This window comes from Setaria viridis, chromosome 9 (genome assembly GCF_005286985.2).
Source record: "Setaria viridis chromosome 9, Setaria_viridis_v4.0, whole genome shotgun sequence".
NCBI lineage: Eukaryota > Viridiplantae > Streptophyta > Magnoliopsida > Poales > Poaceae > Setaria > Setaria viridis.
The window spans coordinates 55,117,764-55,128,933 of record NC_048271.2 but is presented as its reverse complement, the minus strand read 5'-3'; the positions used below and the strand labels follow the sequence as shown (position 1 = coordinate 55,128,933).

The 11,170-nt window shown below is 47.4% G+C and overlaps 2 protein-coding genes across 3 annotated transcripts; both read left to right on the top strand.

Moving 5' to 3' along the window:
• The first annotated feature begins 212 nt into the window (after positions 1-212).
• Positions 213-2,054, top strand: LOC117838914 (phragmoplastin interacting protein 1). The gene is made up of 3 exons (XM_034719112.2): positions 213-720; positions 1,297-1,343; positions 1,434-2,054. The coding sequence occupies exons 1-3, from the start codon at positions 331-333 to the stop codon at positions 1,777-1,779; spliced, it is 783 nt and encodes a 260-aa protein (XP_034575003.1). The 5' UTR covers positions 213-330; the 3' UTR covers positions 1,780-2,054.
• Positions 2,055-4,576: 2,522 nt separating this feature from the next.
• Positions 4,577-8,749, top strand: LOC117840037 (protein FIZZY-RELATED 2). 2 transcript variants are annotated; one of them, XM_034720491.2, is made up of 11 exons: positions 4,577-5,318; positions 5,582-5,704; positions 5,785-5,889; positions 6,440-6,619; positions 6,766-6,828; positions 6,929-7,123; positions 7,662-7,763; positions 7,851-7,913; positions 8,001-8,069; positions 8,162-8,230; positions 8,315-8,749. In XM_034720491.2, exons 1-10 carry the CDS (start codon positions 4,707-4,709, stop codon positions 8,219-8,221), a joined length of 1,572 nt encoding a protein of 523 aa, XP_034576382.1. In that variant the 5' UTR covers positions 4,577-4,706; the 3' UTR covers positions 8,222-8,230; positions 8,315-8,749. The 2 variants fall into 2 exon arrangements, with proteins under 2 accessions (XP_034576382.1, XP_034576381.1); XM_034720490.2 differs by having other exon boundaries at positions 4,579-5,318; positions 8,162-8,749.
• Positions 8,750-11,170: the final 2,421 nt, after the last annotated feature.

Sequence of the window (11,170 nt, the reverse complement as noted above, 5' to 3'; positions counted from 1 at the left end):
AGAATCACTGTCAGGCTTCCATTGGAATAAACAAACAACACGCTTCCATTAGATGCATACCACTAAATTCCTTTTGGCTTATTGGCGGCTGAATTAGGAATCGGGAAGTGTTCTTGTTAAAAAAAAAGTTGGGACATTAAATAGAAGAAATCGGGAAATATTTACGTTAAAAAAATAAATTGGGGGTACTATCTTTCTTTTTTTCTTTCTGAAAAGGAGACTATTTTTCTTTGAGAATTGGTAGCTCAACGCTCTGCCTCAAAGCGGAAAACCCTAGTTGCGGCTGCGGCGTAAGGCAAAAGAAAGGGCGAAGGGACCTAGGGTTTAGTTATGGCGGCGGAGGAGCATGCTCCTTGTACCAAGCCCCGCCCCGATAAGGCTAAGAAGCGGAAGAAGCCCAAGAAGGACAAGTGGGGCCAGCCTCTCTCCGCCGCCGCGGCCGAGGAAGATCCGTCGGTGGAGCCGGAGCAAGAGCCACCGGCGGTAGGCGCGGAGGAGTCGGCGGCGGCGGCAGGCGCGGAGGAGTCGGAGGCGGCGGCGGCGGCGGCGGCAGCGGAGGGCTATGAGCCCGGCAAGGTGGTGGCGAGCGGCATGCCCTACACGACCACCGAGGTGGACATCCGGAAGCTGTTCGAGTTCTACGGCCCCCTCCGGTCGGTGCAGCTCTCTCGCTTCCCGGATTCCGGCAACTTCCGCGGCCTCGCCTTCGTCTGCTTCGAGGTCCATACCCACCACACTTCCTTTCTGTAGGCATTACATTACATCACTTTTCGCAGTATTGCTCTCCTTTGATGCCGATGTGGTAATTTCAGTGGTGATAAGAGTAAGAATGTGCTCAAGTTGCCACTGAAACGATGTGGTAATTTCAGTATTTCGTTGTTTGTTGCTATGCTGCAATTATCAACCTCGATATTGCTAGGAGCCAGAAAATATACATAGAGGGGGCGAATTAGTACTTTAGTAGCATATATACAAGGAGCCAAAATATCAAATACATCATTGTTTAACCATTTTAAGCAGTTGATTCTTCTTGAATGCATGGGGTACATGGATCATCGTGGGTGCCAGGGCTCCAAGCAGCACCCCTGCTTCAATTTTGTTGCTCTTATTTTGACTGCCTTCTAGATGACAGAGCTGTTGATTGTTTTGTTTACTCTTATCGGCATGGACTTGATAAGTACTGGTATTGGTTAAGAATGCTGAAGAAATCTCAGAAGTTACATCGTGATCATGCAACTTGATGGTATTTCTTGTTATCTTTGACAACTCTGATTCCGTTCCACTCTGCCACTGCAGTCAGACGAAGATGCAGTGAAGTCTATTGAGCTTGATGGATTCAAAATGTAAGCTTGAGAGCATCAATCCTTTCTTTTTACTCATGACAGCACGCTGGCCAAAATTCCCTTTTTACTAATATATGCTTACCTCTACAGTGGTAACAGATATATGAGGGTTGAAAGATGCAGGGTTACTGCTAGCTCAAATAAGAAAAGGAAGTCAGAGTTCCAAACTGACCCTGAGAAGTCTGTGGGCTGCCTGTCCGCATATGTTGGCAATCTTTCATGGAATGTTACAGAAAAGGACTTGCGAGCTTTCTTCAAGTCATCGAAGATTGCGTCGATGCGATTTGCCATTGATAAAAGAACCGGCGGTTCCCGTGGCTTCTGCCATGTTGATTTTGAAGATGATGAGTCGCTTGAGAAAGCTGTAGCAATGAATCAGTCTGAACTGCAAGGCAGACCTGTGAAAGTTGCATATTCAGTCAGTAACAGGGGCTGAGGAGTGAAGAGAACCCATCGTCAAATTTTTGTACTAGTGAGCTTGTAGTGTTAGTTTTGCTACCTCGGTGTGGTAAAGCTTTTCGTTGATTGATCTCAGATTCTGGAGTCAAACATGTGGCAAATGTAATCCTTATGCAACAAATACTTAGCGGTTGTACCGACCTCTCTCAGTTCGTTGGCTTTCTTCTTCATCCGAATTACTGAACAAATATTGCACTGCACAAGGATGATGACAGTTGGGAAACTACTGATATAACAGTATGAGTTTAGCAAGCTTTTGTCCCTGAATGAATGATTTCGTAAGGTGCTGTGCTTGTTTGCAGGACATATAACTTTTTCTGTCATTTAACAGTCTACCTCTTGTCTCTGAACACCTTGCATTTGTTGTGAGAAATAAACCAAACCACTCATTTGAAGACATCCCACTGCTGGTCCATTTGGAAGGCTAACGAGGCGTGCTTGCAGTATATGGATTCGGATCACCGATTGCCGTTTTCTGCAAGGCCTTGTTCTGTTCTGAATGTCGGCCTTCCTGAAGCATTGTGACTGAATCTCCACTGCCTTCAGGCTCAAACATTTGATGTTGCTGCAGTCAACTTCACCTGCATGTCATGATGCGATCAGTCTCCTAAACCGTAACTGGCCATTTCTGGCTATCTTATAGAGTCCGTCACCAGAAGCGTATCATTCTCTGCCATGACTGCCGAGTTTCTAAAGGCAAAAGACCTGTGTATAAATATAAACATTGGAAGCTCTTCGTGCGGTGCTGTCCTGTTTCATTCTATTAAACTGGAGCGTGGATTTCAACCCCTGATGAAGCACTTCTGTTGACTGTTGACATGAGAAATCGTAGCTTTATCTCCATTTCTGTCATGCCGGTGCTGCTGCGATGTTCACATCAAGATCCGCCCAGCGTTTTAGTAGACTACTCCGGTCAGGCAGAGGTAGGTTCTCTGGTCCAAGCGGAGGCCCAATTAGTGGAGAACCCGCTTTTGGCCCGCAGAGGCCCATTCTCTGTTGGCTTGGGGTGGGGCCTTGCCCATTCGGTCGGTGGGTCGCCGGCGCTCATCGCCGCCGACGCTTGCTGACCTCTAACCATTTGGACAGTCCCATAAGCCGTAGTACACTTGTTTGCAGGGACTGCAGGTGATGCCAACCTGGTACACTTGTGCTATTGTCTACTCGATGTCTTCTACTCTTGATTCCGCGTGTTGTTTACCTGTTGGCCATCATTGCGTCGCGCTGAGCAAGAGACACCAGAGTGTGCGACGATGCACCATTCATAATGCTGGAGTGCACGGCCGGCAACCGGTTGTTCCACTCCACGAACAGGTTGCTGATGGCCGGGCGTGCTGGCCCATCCGCAAGCCCGGAAGGACACAAAGCTTTACGAAAATGTCGTTCTCTTGTGTTGGCCTGGTGTGGTTTTTGGTTTGGCCCTCCATTTCCTAATTACAGAACGCCGCACCGCTGATGATAAAAACACCCCATCATTTTCAGACGTACTGCTACGCGCTGAAAGTAAACGGCACATGCAGGTTTGTAGGACACGATTCTTTCCATGTTTCTGCTGGGTGACGCATCCACCAGCAGACCAGCTCAGCCGGGCTCCCTGCTGACAAGCTCATGTGGGCAGGAGTAAGCGAGATGCCCGTGACGTTTTTGTTTATGGCCCCGCAGCAGCTTGCTACGACTACGAGAAATCACAGTGATTCGCGAGGTTCCTCGTGCTTGTAAAAAACCGGGAATGTTCCTCTAGGCGCGGAGCAGTCAGTAACCGAGAGCATGTCAGATAAAACAAGCCTTGGAGTTGGGATCAGAATCAATGGCCATGTGATATGTGGATCTATCTATCGGCCGCCGGTCTGCTTGTAGGTGCTACTGGATCAGCGTAAACAAATCAGGCCGTCTTCTCAACTCTCATTCATTGCCGGCCGGCTGCAGCAACATGTTTTCTTGGCCACCGCCGGGGCCGGATGGGTGTCCACGCACAGCTATCCCATCCACGCGGCGACGTGCGCCCGCCAGGTGGAGCGTGGACGACCTGTCCGGCGACGGAGCGGCGCCGCGGAGTTGGTTGGTGGCCGTGGCCGCCCGCCCGGCCCGGACTGCCGGACTAAGTGGTAACAAAAGTGAATTTCCAGAAGCTGACTAGATCGCAGCACGATCAAGATCTGAGAGCGCGCCAAAGCGAAGTCCAAGGATCAAGATCTGGGAGGGAGCGCGCCCAAAGTGAAGCTCCAAGGAGCTGATCGGATCGCAATCACACGCCCGCCTACCTACCTACCTGTTGCAATGATCAAGATCTACTACGAGCTAGCGTGCCAGCAAGGAAAAAAAGGATCAAGATCTTGTTTTTCTTGGAGCCGAGAAATGCCCAAGATCTGAGAGTTCTTTTCTACGTTTTCAGAATATATTCCCCATATGTGAAGATGCCATTAACTCTCTCTCTCTCTATCTCTCTTTTTTCTATTTGTCGATGCGATCTAGTTTTTGTTTCTTTAATTTGCGTGGAAAATGACACAGCCAGCGATGCTAGGAAGCGTCGGAACGACGACTCCTCCTTGCAGCATTCGGTGTTCGGTCAGACATCGGAAGATCTGAGACACGTGCAGAGTAGCCAATGCAAATCATTAGGGATGCTCGCATTATAAAAATTAAAATTAAAAGGATATCCTCTTCTTTTCTCCAACAAAAGAACAAAAACGGAAAGGGAGACGAATAAACGATGCTCCACGCGAAAGCCGGGTGGAGTTAAAAAAAGCAAAATCCCCCGATGAGATGAGGAGAGGAGAGAGAAAAAGCGCGGGGGCGCGAACTACAACAGGAGCAACAGCGAGAGCGTCCACAACCCATCACCACCCTCCTCTTCTCCCCACCCCGTGGCTGGCGTCCCCCCGATCCCCAAATCCACTCCTCGCCCCCATGGACCACCACCACCACCACCACCTCACGCCGCCGCCGTCACCGATGGAGAACACGGCGACGGGGGCGTCCTCCAAGCCGCCGACGCCGGCGTCCACGCCCAACTCGCGGCTCGCCTCGGGGGCGCCCTCCTCCCGGCCCTCCGCCACGCCATCGCACGCCTCCACGGCCGCATCCGCGCCCACGCCGGCCTCCCGGACCGTCTACAGCGACCGCTTCATCCCCAGCCGCACCGGATCCAACCTCGCGCTCTTCGACCTAGCCCCCTCGCCGTCGTCCTCCCACGACGCCGCGGCAAGTGGACCCACCGCCTCCTCCGGATCTGCGCCCCCCACGTCGCCGTACTGCGCGCTCCTCCGCGCCGCGCTCTTCGGGCCCGACACGCCCGACCGGGTCGCGTCCTCGGCCACCGCGTGCTCCTCCTCCTCCTCCGCGGGGGCGTCGGCGGTGGGCACCCCTGCGACGGGGAACATCTTCAGATTCAAGGCGGAGGTGCCCCGGAACGCCAAAAGGGCGCTATTTTCCGGCGAGGACGAGGAGGACGCGCTGTTCCCCGGCATTTTCACGAGGAGGGGCGCCGGGCCGAGGAAGATCCCTAGGTCACCCTACAAGGTCAGAAGGGGAATTGGATTTGCGGCTTCCCTGATTGGGCCTTCTCCGATTCTTGATTTGGTTTCTTTGATGCCTTCTGTTTCTTGAACGGGCCTATTCTACTTCTTGGAGTGTGAAATATTTGATCTTTCGATCACCAATTACCTTAATTCTTGATTCTGGAATGCTGAAAGAGTGGGATTTCAAGAACGTAATGCGAACTCTGTAGGCTTTGTACTGACAATTTTGTGTCTTTAAGCTAATTGTCTAGCTGTTTCTTGTAGGTGCTGGATGCGCCCGCATTGCAGGATGACTTCTACCTCAACCTCGTTGATTGGTCTTCACATAACGTCCTTGCTGTCGGGTTGGGCAATTGTGTTTACTTGTGGAATGCATGCAGCAGCAAGGTGAGCAACCATGATCACCCTTGCAAGTATATGAATTCTGGTAATTGAAGATGAATTGCTAACAGTTGTCCATTGCACAGGTCACCAAGCTATGTGATTTGGGGTTGGATGACAATGTTTGTTCTGTGGGGTGGGCGCAGCGTGGCACCCACCTAGCTGTAGGGACAAATCAAGGAAAAGTTCAGGTTATGTCCCGTTCCTACCTTGAGTATTGTTAGATGATTTGTTCACAATCCATCAAGTGCTGGATGATATTTGAATCTCGTTTAGTACAATGCATGTAAGCATCAAGAAATACTGCTGTATGCAGCAATTACAAGAAATTCGACAGTTTTGCAATAGGAAGCATCACACAATGTGCCTTTTTAGCACCTATATGGTTGTGCCTTTTAGCATCTGTATGGATTGGTTATTTATGGTAGTCCTTTCTCTTGATTTACTCGTTTTGGCATTATGGTTGACAAAAGAACTTATGCAGAAGACCTTGATGATTGTATACTTTTATGGAAAACCATAACTACTATAAATGACATTCACTTATATGCTCAAATCTCAAAGAATGAAATCTATCCAGTTTTGCTTGATTTAAAACCTTTTTGGTACGGAATTGATTTAGATAAATTTGTAGAAATAGCAAAATTATCAGTTCTGCTATCCTTTCGTATTGATATGCGGAGTTGTGACTTAAAAGTGTCCCTGGAAATCTGATTGTCTGTTACATTTGATCTTATGCAGATATGGGATGCAACCCGCTGTAAAAGAATAAGAACGATGGAAAGCCATCGCATGCGTGTAGGTGCTCTTGCGTGGAGTTCCTCATTGCTTTCTTCTGGAAGTCGCGACAAGAGCATCCTCCACCATGATATCCGTGCTCAAGAAGATTACGTTAGCAAGCTTACCGGGCATAAATCTGAGGTAATCTAGTCGTGTCTCCTTATAGTATTTTTTTTGTGTTTATCATTGCATCAAATTTCTGATTATTTATCAATTGTATCCATAATCTTAGTGAAGCTTCATGTTTTTATTTTGATCGTAGTTTTATAATTCCACGCATCTTCCAGGTTTGTGGGCTCAAGTGGTCTTACGACAATCGCCAGCTTGCATCTGGTGGCAATGACAACAGAGTAAGATGCCTGTCCATATGTTTCCATTACTTTGGAGTGCCCTGTTTTTAGGATTCCACAATGCAATTTCTTTTTGCACTAATATTTCCCCCTTGTCCAGCTTTTTGTTTGGAATCCACATTCAGTACAACCTGTACTGAAGTATACTGAGCACACGGCAGCTGTCAAAGCTATTGCCTGGTCACCCCATCTCCATGGTCTGCTTGCATCTGGTGGAGGAACCGCAGATAGATGCATACGATTTTGGAATACGACCACAAATACACACTTGAGCTGTGTGGACACTGGCAGTCAGGTAGTTTTCAATGAATCAACCCACTGCAATCCTTGTTTATCTTCCTGCTCATTGATACAAAACTGCAATTGTTTTTCACCTTTTTGAAGATTTTATTACATCAGTATATTTGTATTCTAAAAATAGTTCAGAAAAGTTGTAGACTCCATATCATTGAGATGTAATTTACCTACTAAAATTTAAGTTTCAATCCACATCTGCAAGAAGCCATACTTCCATTGTGAAATATATTCAAACAGTGGAAAACAACAATAATAAAAGCCTTTTAGTCCCAAGCAAGAAGGGAAAACAAAGAGAAAAGGAATATATATATATATATATATATGTAATGCATCAATAATAGAAATAGAAGGAAAATAACAAAGAAAAAAGAGAATAGTTCGCCGGCTTTCACTTTGATTCTGTTTGAGGTATTCAAAGACTTCTCTCAGAACACTGAAGGCATGTAATTGTTTGCATGGAATTGGGGCAGGATAGGGTTGAATATCTTGTTTGCTTACAAATACTGAGGTACTGAGGGTGCTAAATGACTTCGCAGGTCTGCAATCTCGTGTGGTCGAAGAACGTAAATGAGCTTGTTAGCACCCATGGATACTCTCAGAACCAAATAATTGTTTGGAGATATCCAACAATGTCTAAGGTATGGTGCAGGCTTATTCTGAAATTAAGTTATTATACCGTACCTGTTATTGCCTGTATTAATTCCATTCTCCTTGGTTATTTGCAGCTTGCCACTTTGACAGGCCATACATACAGAGTATTGTATTTAGCTATTTCCCCTGATGGACAGGTGAGTCTTGACTACTGGTTCCCAAGCTGTGTTTGATATTCCTAGCATAATTTGTTCTCACTGGCTTTCCATTATTGGTGTCAACAGACCATAGTTACTGGTGCTGGGGATGAAACACTCCGGTTTTGGAACGTGTTCCCCTCTCCAAAGTCCCAGGTACTTAAATCTGGCAATATGATTTTATTGTGTACATTATCTCATTTCTCATATAGCTTCCTAACTTAGCTTGGTTCATTCTTGTCTTGCAGAGTTCTGACAGTTTAAGTTGCATAGGAGGAACATCATTTGTTAGAAGCTACATCCGGTGACACTGAAATGTAGCTTTCTTGAGCTCGTAAGTTTATTGCAGCATATGTTGATGATCATCGACATTATTTCATTTGCAACACCCATGCCACCAGGTCATCAACCATGAAAGCTGGCCAATTTTTTGAGATGGCACCACGCAATGCGATGAACTGGCTTGCGAATCCAGGCATGGCTCTTTTGATGAGAGTGTACATATTTATCAGCGCAATGGTGCTGTAGGAGTGAACATTGCTGAGGCTTCTGAGCATCAGCATTGTTCCAATTGATAAGAATACGCCCTCTTGTTTTTGCTCCCTTTGCGAGTCAAACCTCGGCCTGGAGCTGTTTCTGTAATGTGCTAGGAGTTAACCTATTGAAAACATTTACTAACTCATGACGCCCATTTCATCCATGTTCTCATGCTGTAAAATGAGACTATTCTGGTTCTTCAGATTCATTGTTACTGTCTTGAAAAGGAGGACAGATTTGCCCTGTATTCGCTAGTTTCACATTCAGATCCATCAATAAATAATGTGTTCATTATTTAATGACCTGAATGCCAAGACAATGCGGAACTTTTTGCTTCTTATCGCATGACTAATTTTTTATGTAAAGTGATGCTCAGCCTGTAAAGTCTTATAACACTTTTAGATTAGAGGATCCAGCATGCTATAGCATTGGTAACACTTACGTCATGCTATCGTGGCATTGTCACTTCTTTGCAACCTGCCAACCTATAATTGTGGACAATTAGGAGCTCAATCATATCAGTGACTTAGGTCCCCCAAGAACTAGATAAGACCTGGGCCATGGCCATGCAGGTTGAACTCTACCTGCAAAACTGAAGGTTTCGCACTAGTTCACACACCTCACAGGCAAAATAGGAGAAGGAATGGGGAAGTATATTTCCACGAACCGGTAGCAGTTGGAAGAGTTGCCAAGCCTTTTCAACAGAGTTGCCTCTGCTGCAGGCAGAGAAACAGATTCTGTGTAACAGGAACCACAACAAACATGTCGCGTGTCCATCCTCGTGTCTGAGGCTCGGATGAAAGTTAAACTGTCGCAGTTACTCTCAAGACAACAATCGATTCTTAAAGTGCCACCTGCTCAACCGAAATCATTACCCCTCGCCATGCCATGATGCGGTCAGAACTCTGCCTGGTTCTGGTGCGGCGTCGCGATCAGATGGCACGGCCTCCCCCTTGAAAAGGCAACACGGGGATGCCGTTTATCTGGATGCTGCTAGGTTTGCTCAGGTACACTCGTGTCTGAGGTAACAGGTAACCACTGTACTTGCGACTTTGCAAGTGATGGATCGAGCAGAGGCTCAACTAACAATATATTCCGTGGCCATCGGCTTTCTTCTCCAGCGATGGCGCCGGGCCGAATTGGACCATCAGGAAAAGTACTGGAGCAAAGCAAGCATTCCATCACCAACCAACAACTACTCTGAGACGATGGGGGATCGGACGAACTGGTGTTAACGATCAATAATCATACGACTGAACTGAAGGGTCATCAGAAAGAAGTTGATGGCTGCAGCATGCAGCTGCCTGGCGATAGAGGGAAGCCTCGTCCCTTTCCCCTCCTTTTGACTCTGCTGTCAGAAGACGCAGTGATCCTTCGGATTCAGTGTGCGATCAAACCTCCTACTCCTCGAGCGATGAGTAGCCAGCCCTGACCCCTATTGCCATGGGACATGTTTATCAGTACCAGCAATCGATCACATTGATCTGTTTGACGATTGGTCTTGTCAGTAAGCTCCCAAACCAAGCAAGCTGCTGCAGCAAAAACGCTTGCAAACAGTGTAGCAGAAAAAAAAAAGCAGAGGAGGGATGCAGGAGGGTTTGGCTTTCTTTCTGGGCCGACGGGACAAGGTGTGTGTGGAGGCTGAGGAGGCCCAGACAGGGGAGTGGAGAGACGATGGAGTAGCGTCGAAGCCCGGCAAGACCGCAAGAGGAGGAGGAAGGAGGAAGACGAAAAGGAATGGATGGACGCGGATAATGGCTGTAGGTGGACCAACCAGGCGATTGGGACCCTTGTCCTCCCCAACAGACGCCCCTCACCAACTGAATTATTTCTCCACAATTTCTGGTGCCCCTCGGCCACGGCCTCCCAAACGCTCCCAGCCATCGGGCACGCGCACGCGTCCACGCACAAGACGCTAAAATTTCACCCACTGGATCGAATTTCCAATGGCCAAAATGTGCTCCTTTACACCAGGTCAACAAGGGCTTCGAGTCTTTCTTGCGAGATGCCGTGATTGTCAAAGACTCAAATCAAAGCAAAGCAAAGACATCTCTGGACGCCGCGCATCTTCCTTTTTTTCTTCCTATTTGTGTTGAATGAACTCAATGAAGTGTGTGGTTTGGTCAAGGAACAGGTGGAGCTTGGAAGTAACCAACCAAGTACTGCTACATCAAGCGCTTGTCGTACCAAACGAACGGAGGCTCTGCACTGCAACCCCTGTTGAAGCTACCCACCCTCGTGTCACGTCCTCTGTCTGTTCCTTTTCCATTGGCCTTGGCCTTTGCCTTTAAAGAAGAAAAAACTTTGCTTTTCGTAAAGGTTCAGGTCCTACAGTCCCTATTCTGGAACATGATATCTGAAAAAAGGAGGAGGGTAATGCTCTTTTGCCTCGCACATACGGCCATGCGATCCAAAGCCCAATGCTTTATTCTAGATTGGATTTCCCCTAGCCTAGCAGCTTTGTTCTTTGTCTTCCCTTACCTTTCTGATGATCCTTTTGGGCATGCGTACGCGCTAACTAATCCGATAGGTATCCCGTTGGCGTCGTTTACCTGCAGCCTGCACTTCCCTTCCGCTGGTGTGTGTACTTTATCTCGATTCAGAATACCTTAGTCACTCAGAGTGCATGTGTTGGGTGAATCGTAAAAGAAAACGATCAATTTCCCTACTGAGTCATGAAATGTTTGCGTGATGAGCCAGTCTTTGCCAGAATACTGAAG

Coding starts and splice junctions, on each gene's coding strand:
- LOC117838914 (XM_034719112.2), top strand. CDS start 331: ATGGCGGCGGAGGAGCATGCTCCTTGTACCAAGCCCCGCCCCGATAAG. Junction 721..1,296: donor TCGCCTTCGTCTGCTTCGAG/GTCCATACCCAC, acceptor CTGCCACTGCAG/TCAGACGAAGATGCAGTGAA. Junction 1,344..1,433: donor GAGCTTGATGGATTCAAAAT/GTAAGCTTGAGA, acceptor TTACCTCTACAG/TGGTAACAGATATATGAGGG.
- LOC117840037 (XM_034720491.2), top strand. CDS start 4,707: ATGGACCACCACCACCACCACCACCTCACGCCGCCGCCGTCACCGATG. Junction 5,890..6,439: donor CAAATCAAGGAAAAGTTCAG/GTTATGTCCCGT, acceptor GATCTTATGCAG/ATATGGGATGCAACCCGCTG. Junction 7,764..7,850: donor GATATCCAACAATGTCTAAG/GTATGGTGCAGG, acceptor GGTTATTTGCAG/CTTGCCACTTTGACAGGCCA.